The 11,892-nt window shown below is 37.0% G+C and overlaps 1 protein-coding gene and 1 pseudogene across 8 annotated transcripts in view; one reads left to right on the top strand and one right to left on the bottom strand.

The window, feature by feature from the left end:
* Window positions 1-414: 414 nt before the first annotated feature.
* ZNF280C (zinc finger protein 280C) overlaps window positions 415-11,892 on the bottom strand; it is a 53,786-nt gene continuing 42,308 nt past the window's right edge. For 6 of the 8 annotated variants that reach the window (XM_023757984.1, XM_014458530.2, XM_023757976.1 and 3 more), the window contains 6 exons: window positions 8,083-8,393; window positions 7,484-7,624; window positions 5,229-5,291; window positions 2,304-2,422; window positions 2,117-2,153; window positions 416-1,462 (listed from right to left, as the gene is read on the bottom strand). In XM_023757984.1, the coding sequence (XP_023613752.1) occupies window positions 1,198-1,462; window positions 2,117-2,153; window positions 2,304-2,422; window positions 5,229-5,291; window positions 7,484-7,624; window positions 8,083-8,393 (936 nt within the window). In that variant the 3' untranslated portion in view covers window positions 416-1,197. Of the gene's footprint in view, window positions 1,993-2,116; window positions 2,154-2,303; window positions 2,423-5,228; window positions 5,292-7,483; window positions 7,625-8,082; window positions 8,394-11,892 lie in introns of all 8 variants that reach the window. The other 2 variants (XM_014458542.2, XM_023757993.1) reach the window with 2 other exon arrangements.
* On the top strand, window positions 9,425-9,875 carry LOC102425707 (annotated as a pseudogene).

Raw genomic sequence — 11,892 nt, 5'->3', positions numbered from 1 at the left:
CACCAGCTGGGCTAAGACAGTTTCAAAGTATAGTTCAAGGATTCTGATGTTAAGAGGTGAAAAACCACTCGTGATTGAGTCAAACAACTTCAGAGCCTGCCCACCTTCATGGTTATTAAGATCACAAAGGAACTCCTGTCAGCCTTTAAAGTTCAAGAATAATAAAGTATAAATAGTGAGCTTTTAACTGTGCTGGAGGAAAAATGGTAACATGCACTCAGTAGATAAAGCCTTCAATCTGTAGGCTAAGTAATCAGGCTTCCATGTAAGAAGCAAAGCAATGCTCCTAGTTGTATGATAAAATCTACAGCTTTTATATGATATTTATTAAAAAATAATTCCTGAGGCACTTTAACAATACAACTTTTATTAAAAAAATAAGTAATAACATCAAAACTGTTCAGAAAATCTATAATAAATGTAACCAAAATAAACAAACACCAACTTAAAAAAAATATACATCTATATATATATTTATATATGGGCAAGAAACAAGTGCGTTTTTTGGTCCCAATATTTTTGAATATATTATCTTTATCCAAAGATATTACATTAATGGCTAAGAAGATAATATGTATTAGATGTATAGAAATGTAACTTTAAAACTTGTTTTAAGGTCTACAGAAAATGTTTTTCCAAATTTATTATGTCTTTGAACTCATAACTATAATAATGTTAATAATAGTCCTAAGATGGACAGAGGATGTAATAACATCTAATGGTCTGAACAATTAGCAAATTATGAAGCTACCAATAGGTAGCTACATGAAATCTATAGAGAATTCTAAGGAATTTCTGAACAAAATGAAACAAACACAAACATTTTAAAGAAAAAAGATAAAAGTGGACATAACAAAAGACATAAAAAAATTTTCTGAAGAACAACATAAAACCAAGATAAAATTAAAATAAACTTTCAATTTTTAAAACTATTAGTACTGTTGAAAACTCCTAGGGTTAATACTGGATAAAACTTTAAAACGATAGTACAAATAACTGTAACTTTGGAAGTGTAATTTTAGAAAACTTTTTTTCCAAGAGCATGAAAGTAGCCTTGGCTCCCTATACAACCAGTTTTGATATTCCTTGGACTGCATGCATACTAGAAGACTAAAGGGCAGCAGCCAAAATGATTAAACTCCAACTTAGGTGATAAAGCATTGATTTGATGGGCTTTTCTTGACCATATGCTTAAGATCAAGAACCAAAGCCCCAGTGGGAAGTTGTGCTCAAATTGGTGGGCCTTGAGGTCATCTCTGGCCAAATTAGCATCAGACAGTCATGAAGGAAGTGACTCTTCCCAATATCTGATTTCCTAAGGCCACAACCTACAGGAGGTCTCACAGTTAAACAATTCACATTCCTTGGAAAGAGAGAACAGGCATCAGTTGTGTCCAACGAAGGGGGACACTGACCAGGAGTACCCTGGACATTTTTTGAAATTTCTGTGTTGCTTCTGCATCTGAAAAATATGAAAAATAGAACAATGACAGACAAGGAACGAGAAGACAGCTATCTGACCTAAAAATGTAAGATTTATACAAAATTAACTAATAAGTCAGACAAAACAGACAAAAAAGATGAATAGCCATATCATTTGGAATGCAATATTCTGAAGGCAAGTACAGCAGAGAAAAACACAAATTATTTTAAAGCAAAGCAAAGAAAGACCATAGCAAACAAAAAGTTATTTTTGGAGAGAGCCAACTGGAGAAAAAAAGAGCATGTTAAAATATGTTAACCTGACACAAAGATAAGGTGGAATAAGAATCTAGTGCCATCTGAAAGCTGAAAAGAGCTAAATAATGAGAGCTAGTGTCATGAACTTGGGTATTTAACCATTTTCGTGTGAGAAAACACTTCAGAACTTTGAACTTAGGAAACTGGCTCTGTGTAAGAAAACACTTCAGAACTTTGAACTTAGGAAATTCCAACTTGTCTTGCACCAGGTTGCACGAGCTCCATAGAGCAGGAATCTATTTCAACAAGCAGCTTTAAAAACAAAAACAAAAACAAAATACTTTAATATTTTTCATTTCTATTAATTATACATTAAAAATATGCAACAGTGCTAAAATCCATCAAAGAAAAATGCACTGAATGAAAAGAAACTTACTCAGAAGTGGATTCAGAAGTTGAGGTACTTTTGGGAACTGAAATTAGAAGAAGAGTTTTACATTTAAAATAGCATATATGATGAGTGAGACTATCAATTTAATAAAATTAAGACCCCATATTGTGACTGATAAAAAATACAGGAATATATATCAGAAATCCAAAGTAATGCAATTATATATACATACCATTCTCTATTACAACTTGGCAAGTATGAGTTTTACGTTGACTTAAGTGTTTAGCCATACCATCTAAGCCAGAAGAATCAGTCAGAAAATCACATTTAAGGCACACTAGAGTAATGCCCCTATGGAAAAAAGAAGACAGAAAGAAAAGTTTTTTATCTTTTATGAAAATCCATATATAGATTCAATAATTATTTTCCATGTAGTAACACTTGACTTTTTATGCATCATAACCTTCACTTTTCAATTTTGTTACATAAGCCTGATATACCTAAAATGGTGCTTTAGAAAATGGCATAACCATGTCTAAGTTATGCTAACATTTAGTACTTTATAAACTGTTCCCTCTCATACCAGTTTCTAAAAGATAGGAGTCAAGAGACCTAAAGCCCAGTTGTGGCTCCACTGACAACTTACATAATATATGCAAGGCACAATCTTTCTATATCTTTGCCTATATGCAAAGCAAGTATGTAATATTGATTCATTCAATATACATTTGCTGAGGACCTTCTTTATACACTCTGTGGAGCCTACAATCTAAAATCTTAAGTGACAATAAAATCAGAGAAAAAAATCATTAAAAATAATGTAATTATTGTTATCAGCTTATTAACAAAGCATAAATATACTTTTATAGTTCATTTTAAATTTAGGTATTTCATCTGTATAGAAATAAAAACCAGTAGCATACCTTAGACTGGCTTCTCCCCTGCAGTTCTAGTCTTAACAGTTTGTTGTGTATTTACATCTGGCTGTCACATCAAAAATGATATTCCTAAAACTGAAGTCATCTGCTTTCCTCCCCACCCCTAAAAATCACTCCTCCTGAATGATCTCTCTTATGAGGTCATGTCCCCAAGACAAAGGTTTAAAATCGCAGTTATCTTTAACTCTCTTTTTCCTTAAAACTGTCAATATTTCAAACATTTTTAATAGTAACAATTTATTGAGCACTTCCTGGAGCCAGGCTGAAGGGTTTAGACATATCATCTCATCTAAATAGTCTAGAAATCCAAAGAAGTAGTGTGCTATTAATTATAACTGATTTTTTATAGAGGACAAAGTCAGGTTTGGAAACTTAGCAAGGCCAGGGCTAGGTTTGAAACTCAGCCCTTTGATTCCAGAGCCCATGTTCTTAAACATGATGTAATATCACACTGTTGCCTTAACCCATGTTCTTATTAAATCAGTCTTAACTACCACAACAATCTTGAATAGTCTATGTGCCTTATCCAGCTACAACTCACCTTTTATACCCCTCCAAACTGATCTTTCTTCAGTACTCTGATTCTGAATAAAACACCCATGGTTTCCCCAATGCCTTCAAATTAAAATTAAGTCCAATTTCCCTAACCTTTTTCAAGGATTCCATAATCTTGATCTAAAAACTATTCCCCCAGACTTTGATCTCAATACTACAGGGCGTCCCAAAAACATGTATACACACTTTAACAGCTGATAGCTCAATTTTGAAAATGAAATGTATTTCAATAAACACTGCCTTTCCTTTATAATTATTCAAATTGTGTGTATACATTTTGGGGGCACTATCTATATAATAAAAGCCTAAATGACCGTTATGGTGGAACAACCAGTCACTATGATGCGCACTGACCACCAGGGGCAGACACGCAACACAGGAGCTGCCCCCTGGTGGTCAGTGCACTCCCACAGGGGGAGTGGCCACTCAGCAAGAAGCCGGGCTTACAGCTGGCAAGCGCAGTGGCGGTGGTAGGAGCCTCTCCCACCTCCAGAGCAGCGCTAAGGAGCAGTGAGTCAAGAGGTAAGGAGCAAGCAGATGGGAGGTAAGGAGCGAGAGATCCCGGTTTGTGAGAGGGACTGGGCCTAAGCCAGCAGTTGGACATCCCCCAAGGGATCCCAGACTGCCAGAAGGCGCAGGCCGGGCTGAGAGACTCCGCCCCCCCAGTGCACAAATTTCATGCACCAGGCCTCTAGTATTTATATGAATTTCATGCTCCACCCAAACTGTACTATGACTTCTCCTTTTTTCCTATCTGCTTTTTTATTCATGCTATTCCTTCCAACTAGAATGCCCTTATGCCTCTTTGTATAACTAGAAACCACTCTTCTCTTTGAAATCATTAATTCTCATGGCACTCATTACAAACCTCCTTATATTACTGTAGTTATTTAGTGGATTCTGAGCTAAGTGTGTGTGGTAGGTATAACCAAAGTTAATTATCAGTACCTTTAGAAATATTCATTGACAATTTCTTTGTATAGTAAATAAGTTGCACAATTTTCTTTATTTCAAAAAGGAAAAAAACATACGAATTATGAAGCTATATAATGGTCAAAACCAAAAAAGTGTTAATTACTTTACTAGGTATCTTAAATATCTTTAATATTCAAATATTGTTGGAAAGCCTTATTTTTATTTTTGAATGCCAATCCATGAAAGTTTTTTTTTTGCTCATAATCCTCACCTGAGGCTATTTTTTCCATTGATTTTTAGAGAGAGTGGAAGGGAGAGGGGGAGGGAGGGAGGGAGGGAGGGAGGGAGGGGGAGAGGGAGAGGGAGAGAGAGAGAGAGAGAGAGAGAGAGAGAGAGAAACATAATCGATTGATTGCCTCCTGCACATGCCCTGACCTGGGCCAGGAATTGAGCCTGCAACCCAGGTACCTGCCCTTGACTGGAATCAAACCCACGACCCTTCAGTCTGTGGGTCAATGCTCTAACCACTGAGATAACCAGCTAGGGATGAAAGTTTCTTCTTAATGACTAACACCACTGAAACAAAGTTTAGTTGGAAAACATATCCCCTTTTGGATCTAAGAATATAATGAATAAAACTCTATTATGTCCAGTAGCAATCATTTCATTTTCCAAACTAGGCACTCCAGCATCAGGTTAGAAAATTATAATTTTTAAATAAAGAAAACAGAAAAAGATCAGCTAGTTACCTGAGAGTTCCACAATGTTTATGAAAAAGAGGAGACTGTTTACTTGGATGGCTGCTATGATAACTGGAGAAATAAGACACAGACAAGATTTTATTATACAATAAATCATATTAATTTTATGACTATATTTCAAGTCTATGATCAGTTTATTAGTTTTGAATAAAAGATCCTGGTCTAAGTTATAAAATTCTATTAGTCATCTCTGTTCACTTCAAAATTTGTATTTTATATTTCACTTTACCTGTGTATTTTCTAACAACATATTTCCCTGAGAATATTCTTAAATGATCAGTACCTCAACATTATATCTGAAAAAAAATCTCAGTTGTCCTGACCAGTATGACTCAGTTGGTTGGAGTGGCATCCTGAATACCAAAAGGTCCTAGACAACCAATAATGTTTTCGACTTATTTGTGTTGTTTATTGATGCCAGTGAGTCAAAGGTGAAAATATTTCTCAAATAAAGATGAAGAGTTGGATCTTAGGAAAACTCAGCATTGAAATTGGAGGATTTACAGTTGAAAGGTAAAAGATAAAAATCTGAGAGTGGTTTAGGGACCAAAAAAGGAAAGAGGCAAAAAGAGTTGAAAGAAAAAGTAATGAAACAGAGGAGTAGCCAAAAAGGAAGTTTGAAAAAAATGTTGGTAACAGTTTAAGAGAAGTTGAGGAGAAGAGTTTCAAAAGTGAGTTATCAAAAATATCAAATACTCTAAAGAAGTCACAGAGGAATAAGAATGAAAAATAGTGAGTAGATTTAGTAATTAGGGCATAACTGTTAAAAAGAAGCAGCTTTAACTGATAGGCAGGGGTGGTACTCAGATTACAAAGGGTAAAGAACTGATAGTAAAGGAAACTCTTTACAAATGTTGTCAATAAAAGGAAGAAAATATGCAAAGTAAAGGTAAATTCCCTTCATCTTAAAAAAAAAAAATCCTGAAAATATTTGCAGGCAGAAGGAATGGTAGGGAGAAAAAGAAGTGAAGGCGCAAAATAACTGAATAAGGCTACAGAGGAAATGGAGGAGCTAAGAGGCAGGGTAAACTCTGAAAAATGGGGCATGTCTTTTTCTAAGATTAATGTCTGGATGAATGGAAAAACGAGGTAGAAAAGTTAATCTTGGGAAAAAGGAAAAGGGTGATCTCTGAGCAATTAGAAAAGGATAACAACTGAGAGGCTAGAATAAAATCTTAAGAGTATTTAAAAGGATTTAAACAGATCTTGTAGATAAAAAAGAGGTATTTTTAAAAAGAGGACCAAATTAAAGTGGAAAATGAATTAAGAGCTGATTGAATCAGGCACAGCTTCATAGTCTATAACTGAGCATAGAGACAGATAAAAAAAGGATAGAAGATTCAAGGATAGCAAGGCTAAACATGACTAAAGACGTAAAGGATTATAGGGCAAAAAGAAAGCAACATTCAAACAGATGACTTTGAGGATGAGGTTGACTATAAAGTTGGATTGGTGCTGCTGGACTAAAAAGAGGGGTCAAAACTCAAAGTTATGGAGTAATGAGAATTCAAAGTGAATATTGTATATGATGAGGTAAGATGGGACAGTGGTAAGAAGAGGGTCAACATGTAAAGTGGATGTGAAGTGCTGGCTTTAAAGAAGTCAAGGTACCATGAGGTCAGGCGCATCACCAAGGCGGGGGGGGTGGGGACCTGGCAAGCCATAAAAAAATGTGGGCAAATCCTATAAACTGGAACTTAACTATGACCAGAAAGTAACACAGAGGTCTTGTTATGATTTAAGAGAAAACCACTTTTAGTGGTTATATCTTATTTCTGACTAAAAAAAAAATTAAGTGGAACTACCTTAATTTGAATCAACAGCATAATTATATTAAAAAATTTTTGTCTATTAAAAATAATTCATCCTGAAGGAAGCACATACCAATAAGATCCAAATGAAAGTAATGTGGGCTCTGAAGTATTTTTTCTAGCATAAAGTATATGTTAAATGGCATTTAAATATATAAAATAAATATCAAAAATATAAGTCTTTGTTTTACTATGGTTGTAAATATCAAAAAAATTTATATATGTGACAAGGCACCAGAGTTAAGTTAGGGTTTTTCAAAATGCTGACACGCCGAGTTCAAAAGGTTTGCCATCACTGGCCTAGGAGTTCCCTATTGCTAGGTCCTTTTAGCTCCTTGATGTGACAAACTAGCTTCTAATAGGTCAGATTTGTTTGAAAAACCAAACATCTTAAGTGGCAGTTTTGATTGACAGTATACATATTTAACTCACCTCACCATATGATTTATAAAGGCTTTGTTACAGTTAGTGTTGTATTTGCAAAAATTACAGTGGATATGTATTGAAAAGTGGCTCGCAAAATCTTTAATTTTGGAATGACACTCAATGCACTTGTGAACTCCTCGATAACACCTTATGGAAACAGAAAAAAATGATAAAATTTATATTGTAAAACAAAAATAATAAGGTAAAGCCTTATTAACATTTTATTAATTGAAGCTAAGATATTCAAGTTAACATCTTTAAATAGAGACTTATAATTTGAAATTTTCTTTGAAATAACAAGCTAGAATAAGTATAAAAAATCTAACAGCAGTTAACCTTTCCCTGGAATAAAAAAGATCATATTAACCAATTCAACTATCATAAGATATAAACACAAAACATAAGATAAGTGTAAAAGATGGCAATTATACAATGAACACAGTAATTCAAGTTCTGTCCAACAGTTATAAAAAGTACCTTTTTATTGCTTGGCCTTTAAGATAAGTAATCATCATGTAAATGTGCAAGGGAGTTTTGTGATCTGGTAAATTATAATAAAAAAAGCTTTAATTTGAATATTAAATTGATATTGCAAATCAGATTACCTTAAGTTCTTCAAAGCTATGATGATTTTGTTCTTTCTGTTGCGTTGTTTCTTTTGCTTGCAAGAGGTTTTTCCTTTGCATTTAGATGCACCTTTACCTTGCTTACTTGAATTGGCTAGTTTACATGTACTGGAAACAGTTGCACGAGCCTTACGTATCTTAGATTTACTTGCACTCAATTTTGTGGAGCTTTTAGCAGTTGTATTTTTAGACTTTGGAGGTGAGACCTGAAGAGAAGAAGTGCTTGGAGTATCACTAGAAGATGGAGTTGATGGCTTTGAATGAGATCCAAATGAAGCTCGAATAGTAACCTATAAATATGAAGGCAATATATATTTTTTAATAAAATTAATCATCCAAATAATATTAAAAAGGTCACTTCAAGCACTCACAGCATGATCAATTGTTTTTTGACGAGGGTGCCAAAATAATTCAGTGAGGGAGACAAGTTTTATCAACAAATGGTGCTAGTACAAATAGATATTCTACATTCCAATCAAGTTGGATCCCTTCTAGATATAGAAGTTAACTCAAAATATACCAAAAGTCCAAATTGTAAGAACTAAAACTAGAAAACTCTTAGAAGAAAACATAATAAATCTTTGTGACCTTGGGTGAGGCAATAATTTCTTAAATATGACACAAAAAGTAACAAGCAACCAAAGAAAAACAGACAAATCGGACTTCATAAAAATTTTAAACTTTTGTGCTTCAAAGGACACCCACCATTAAGGAAGTAAAAAGATAAGCTATAGAATGAGATAAAATATTTTCAAAACATATATCTAATAAGGGACTTATATACAGAATATATAAAGAACTCTTACAACTCAGTATAAAGACAAATAACCTGGGGTGGTGAACACACAATGCAGTGTGCAGATGATGTGTTGTGGAATTGTGCACCTGAAACCTGTATAATTTTGTTAACCAGTGTCAATCCAATAAAGTCAATAAAAAGGAAAGAAAGACAAATAACCCAATTTAAAAAATGGGAAAGTATATTGTAATAACTATGTATGGTGCCAGGAGGGTACTAGAAATATCAGAAGGAACATTTTGTAAAGTATATAGTTGTCTAAACATTATGCTATATATCTGAAACTAAAACAAATAATGTTGAATGTAAACTATAATTGAAAAAAAATTTAGAAAAATAGGCAAGTGATATGAATAGGCATTTCTTCAAAGAAGATATATACACATGAAAATATGCTCAACATCACTAGTCATCAAGGAAATGTAAGTCAAAACTCCAATGAGATATCACTTAAGACCAACTAGAATTGCTATAATAAAAAAGGCAGATAAGAGACAGCAGCTGGAGCAGGACTGGCCAGCGCTGGAGGAAGCGAAGCATCGCGGGCAGCAAGCGAGATGCAGCACCTAGGATTCCTCTTCCTCGCCTTCCACACCCTGCTGGCGCTCACCTCCGCTGTGGCCAAAAAGAATGACAAAGTGAAGAATGCTCAGAGTGGACGTGGGGGTCCTGCACTCCTAGCAGCAAGGACTGCGGGGCGGGTTTCCACGAAGGTACCTGTGGGGCCCAGTCTCAGTGCATCCGGTGCAGGGTGCCATGCAACTGGAAGAAGGAGTTTGGAGCCGACTGCAAGTACAAGTTTGAGAGCTGGGGGTCATGTGTTGGGAACTCGGGCACCAAAGCCCGCCAAGGTACCCTGAAGAAGGTGCGGTACAATGCCCAGTGCCAGGAGACCATCCATGTAACCAAGCCCTGTGCCCCCAGGACCAAAGCAGCCAAGACCAAAGCCAAGGAAGGGAAGGGAAAGGACTAGAGGCCAGGCCTGAATGCCAAAGAGCCCCTGGCCCACGTCTTCCCTCCCACAGCCCCAGGTATAACCCACCAGTGTCTTTTGTTACTCTTCAGCTTTATCAATCATGCCCTGCCCTTTCCCTTTCCTCCCCCGCCCCAACCCCCTAAGTGCCCAAAGTGGGGAGGGACAAGGGATTCTGGCAGCTTGAGCCTCCCCCAAAGGAATTTGATTCCCATGCCCCTGTTGTTTTTACCCACAATGACGCCATTGCTAAAAAGCAAATAAAACTCATTTTCTAACCCCCCCAAAAAGGCAGATAATAAAGTGTTGCTAAGTATATGGAGAAATTGCAACTCTTATATATTGCTGGTGAGAATGTACAATGGTGCAGTAGCTATGGAAAACAGTTTGGCAATTCCTCAAAATGTTAAACATAAGAATTGTCATATAACCCAGCAATTTGATTCCTAGCAATTCCATCCAAGAGAAATAAAAAATTTTGTTCACATGAAAACTTGTACATGAATTTTCATAGATGCATAATTCATATAGACAAAACCTGGAAACAACCAAAATGCCCATCAGTTGATGAATGGATAAATAAAATATGGTATATCCCTACAACTGAATAATATTCACCCATAAATAAAGAATGAAAGTACTGATACATAAGTACTGGTATATAAGTACTGACTGATACAGCCGTAAGAAAGAGTGAAATATTGATATAAGCTACAATATGGATGAATCTCAGAAACATTATGTGAAGTGAAGTAAGTCAGTTATAAAAATCACTTATGGTATGATTCCATTTATATGAAATATCCAGAACAGGAATATCCACAGGGACAGAAAATAGATTAAAATTTGCCTGAAGCTGGTAGAAGGGAAATAGGAAGTGACTGACAATGGGTATGGGGTTTCTTTTGGGATTGATGAAAATGTTCTTAAATGGATTGTAGTGATGTTTGCACAACTTTGTGAATGTACTAAATAACACTGAATTGTACACTTTTTAAAAAAACATATATTTTATTGATTTTTTACAGAGAGGAAGGGAGAGGGATAGAGAGTTAGAAACATCGATGAGAGAGAAACATTGATCAGCTGCCTCCTGCACACTCCCCACTGGGGATGTGCCCGCAACCAAGGTACATGCCCTTGACGGAATCGAACCAGGAACCCTTGAGTCCGCAGGCCAACGCTCTATCCACTGAGCCAAAGCGGTTAGGTCTGAATTGTACACTTTAAATGGGTCGATAGTATGATATAAAAATTATCTAATCTTATCTAATAAAAGAGAAATATATACATTTACCGTCACTTTGCAACACCCCACAGCCAATCAGGAGCAAGCATGCAAATTAACCCGACAAAGATGGCAACGGCCCCACCCCCTGGCTGCTCCGGGCCTCTGGGCAGCGTGCCTCGTCAGGGCCTCCCTGCTACGCTCCACACCTGTCAACCGTCCTTGCAGCCTCCCTGTGGCCCAGCCCCAGGCCTCAGAGGCAACCCTCTGGTGCCTGAGGTCGTAGCTCCTGGTGTCTGGCGTCTCCCTCAACCCCACTCCTGCCCAGCTGCTCTGGTAAACAAAACCCTAGCGTTGGAGCAGCCCTGCTGGCTAGGACACACAGGAGTTCACTCAGTGCACAGTTAGCGCACCCCGGGAGCCCCGGGCCAGCCAAGGGGCAATGGTGGCAGCCATGGCGGCAGTGGCAGGCGGCTCAGCTTTGTTTTGAATAGATGAAAGAGGCCACCTACACAGTAACCCAAATTATCAGATCTCCCTCCTTCCTATCTCGTCAAATCAAGAGGGGAGGGGCAATGGGTGTGGAAGGAGGGTGGGCAGGCAGGAGGCGGAGAGTGGAGGAGGAAGAGGATGAGGAAGGGGGCCAGTTGCATCCCACTTTCACAATAGGAAAGTGAAACGAACTATCGCACCCAACCTCTCCAGTCCTCCCCGCCTCCACTGCCGCTGCAAAGGCTGCTGGAGTGAGCCCGCTGCGTGTCAGCAGCCAGGGGAAGGAAGGCCTATTCT

Source organism: Myotis lucifugus, unplaced genomic scaffold (assembly GCF_000147115.1).
Source record: "Myotis lucifugus unplaced genomic scaffold, Myoluc2.0 scaffold_2, whole genome shotgun sequence".
In the NCBI taxonomy this organism is placed as follows: Eukaryota; Metazoa; Chordata; class Mammalia; order Chiroptera; family Vespertilionidae; genus Myotis; species Myotis lucifugus.
This window is presented reverse-complemented; position numbering and strand designations above follow the sequence as displayed.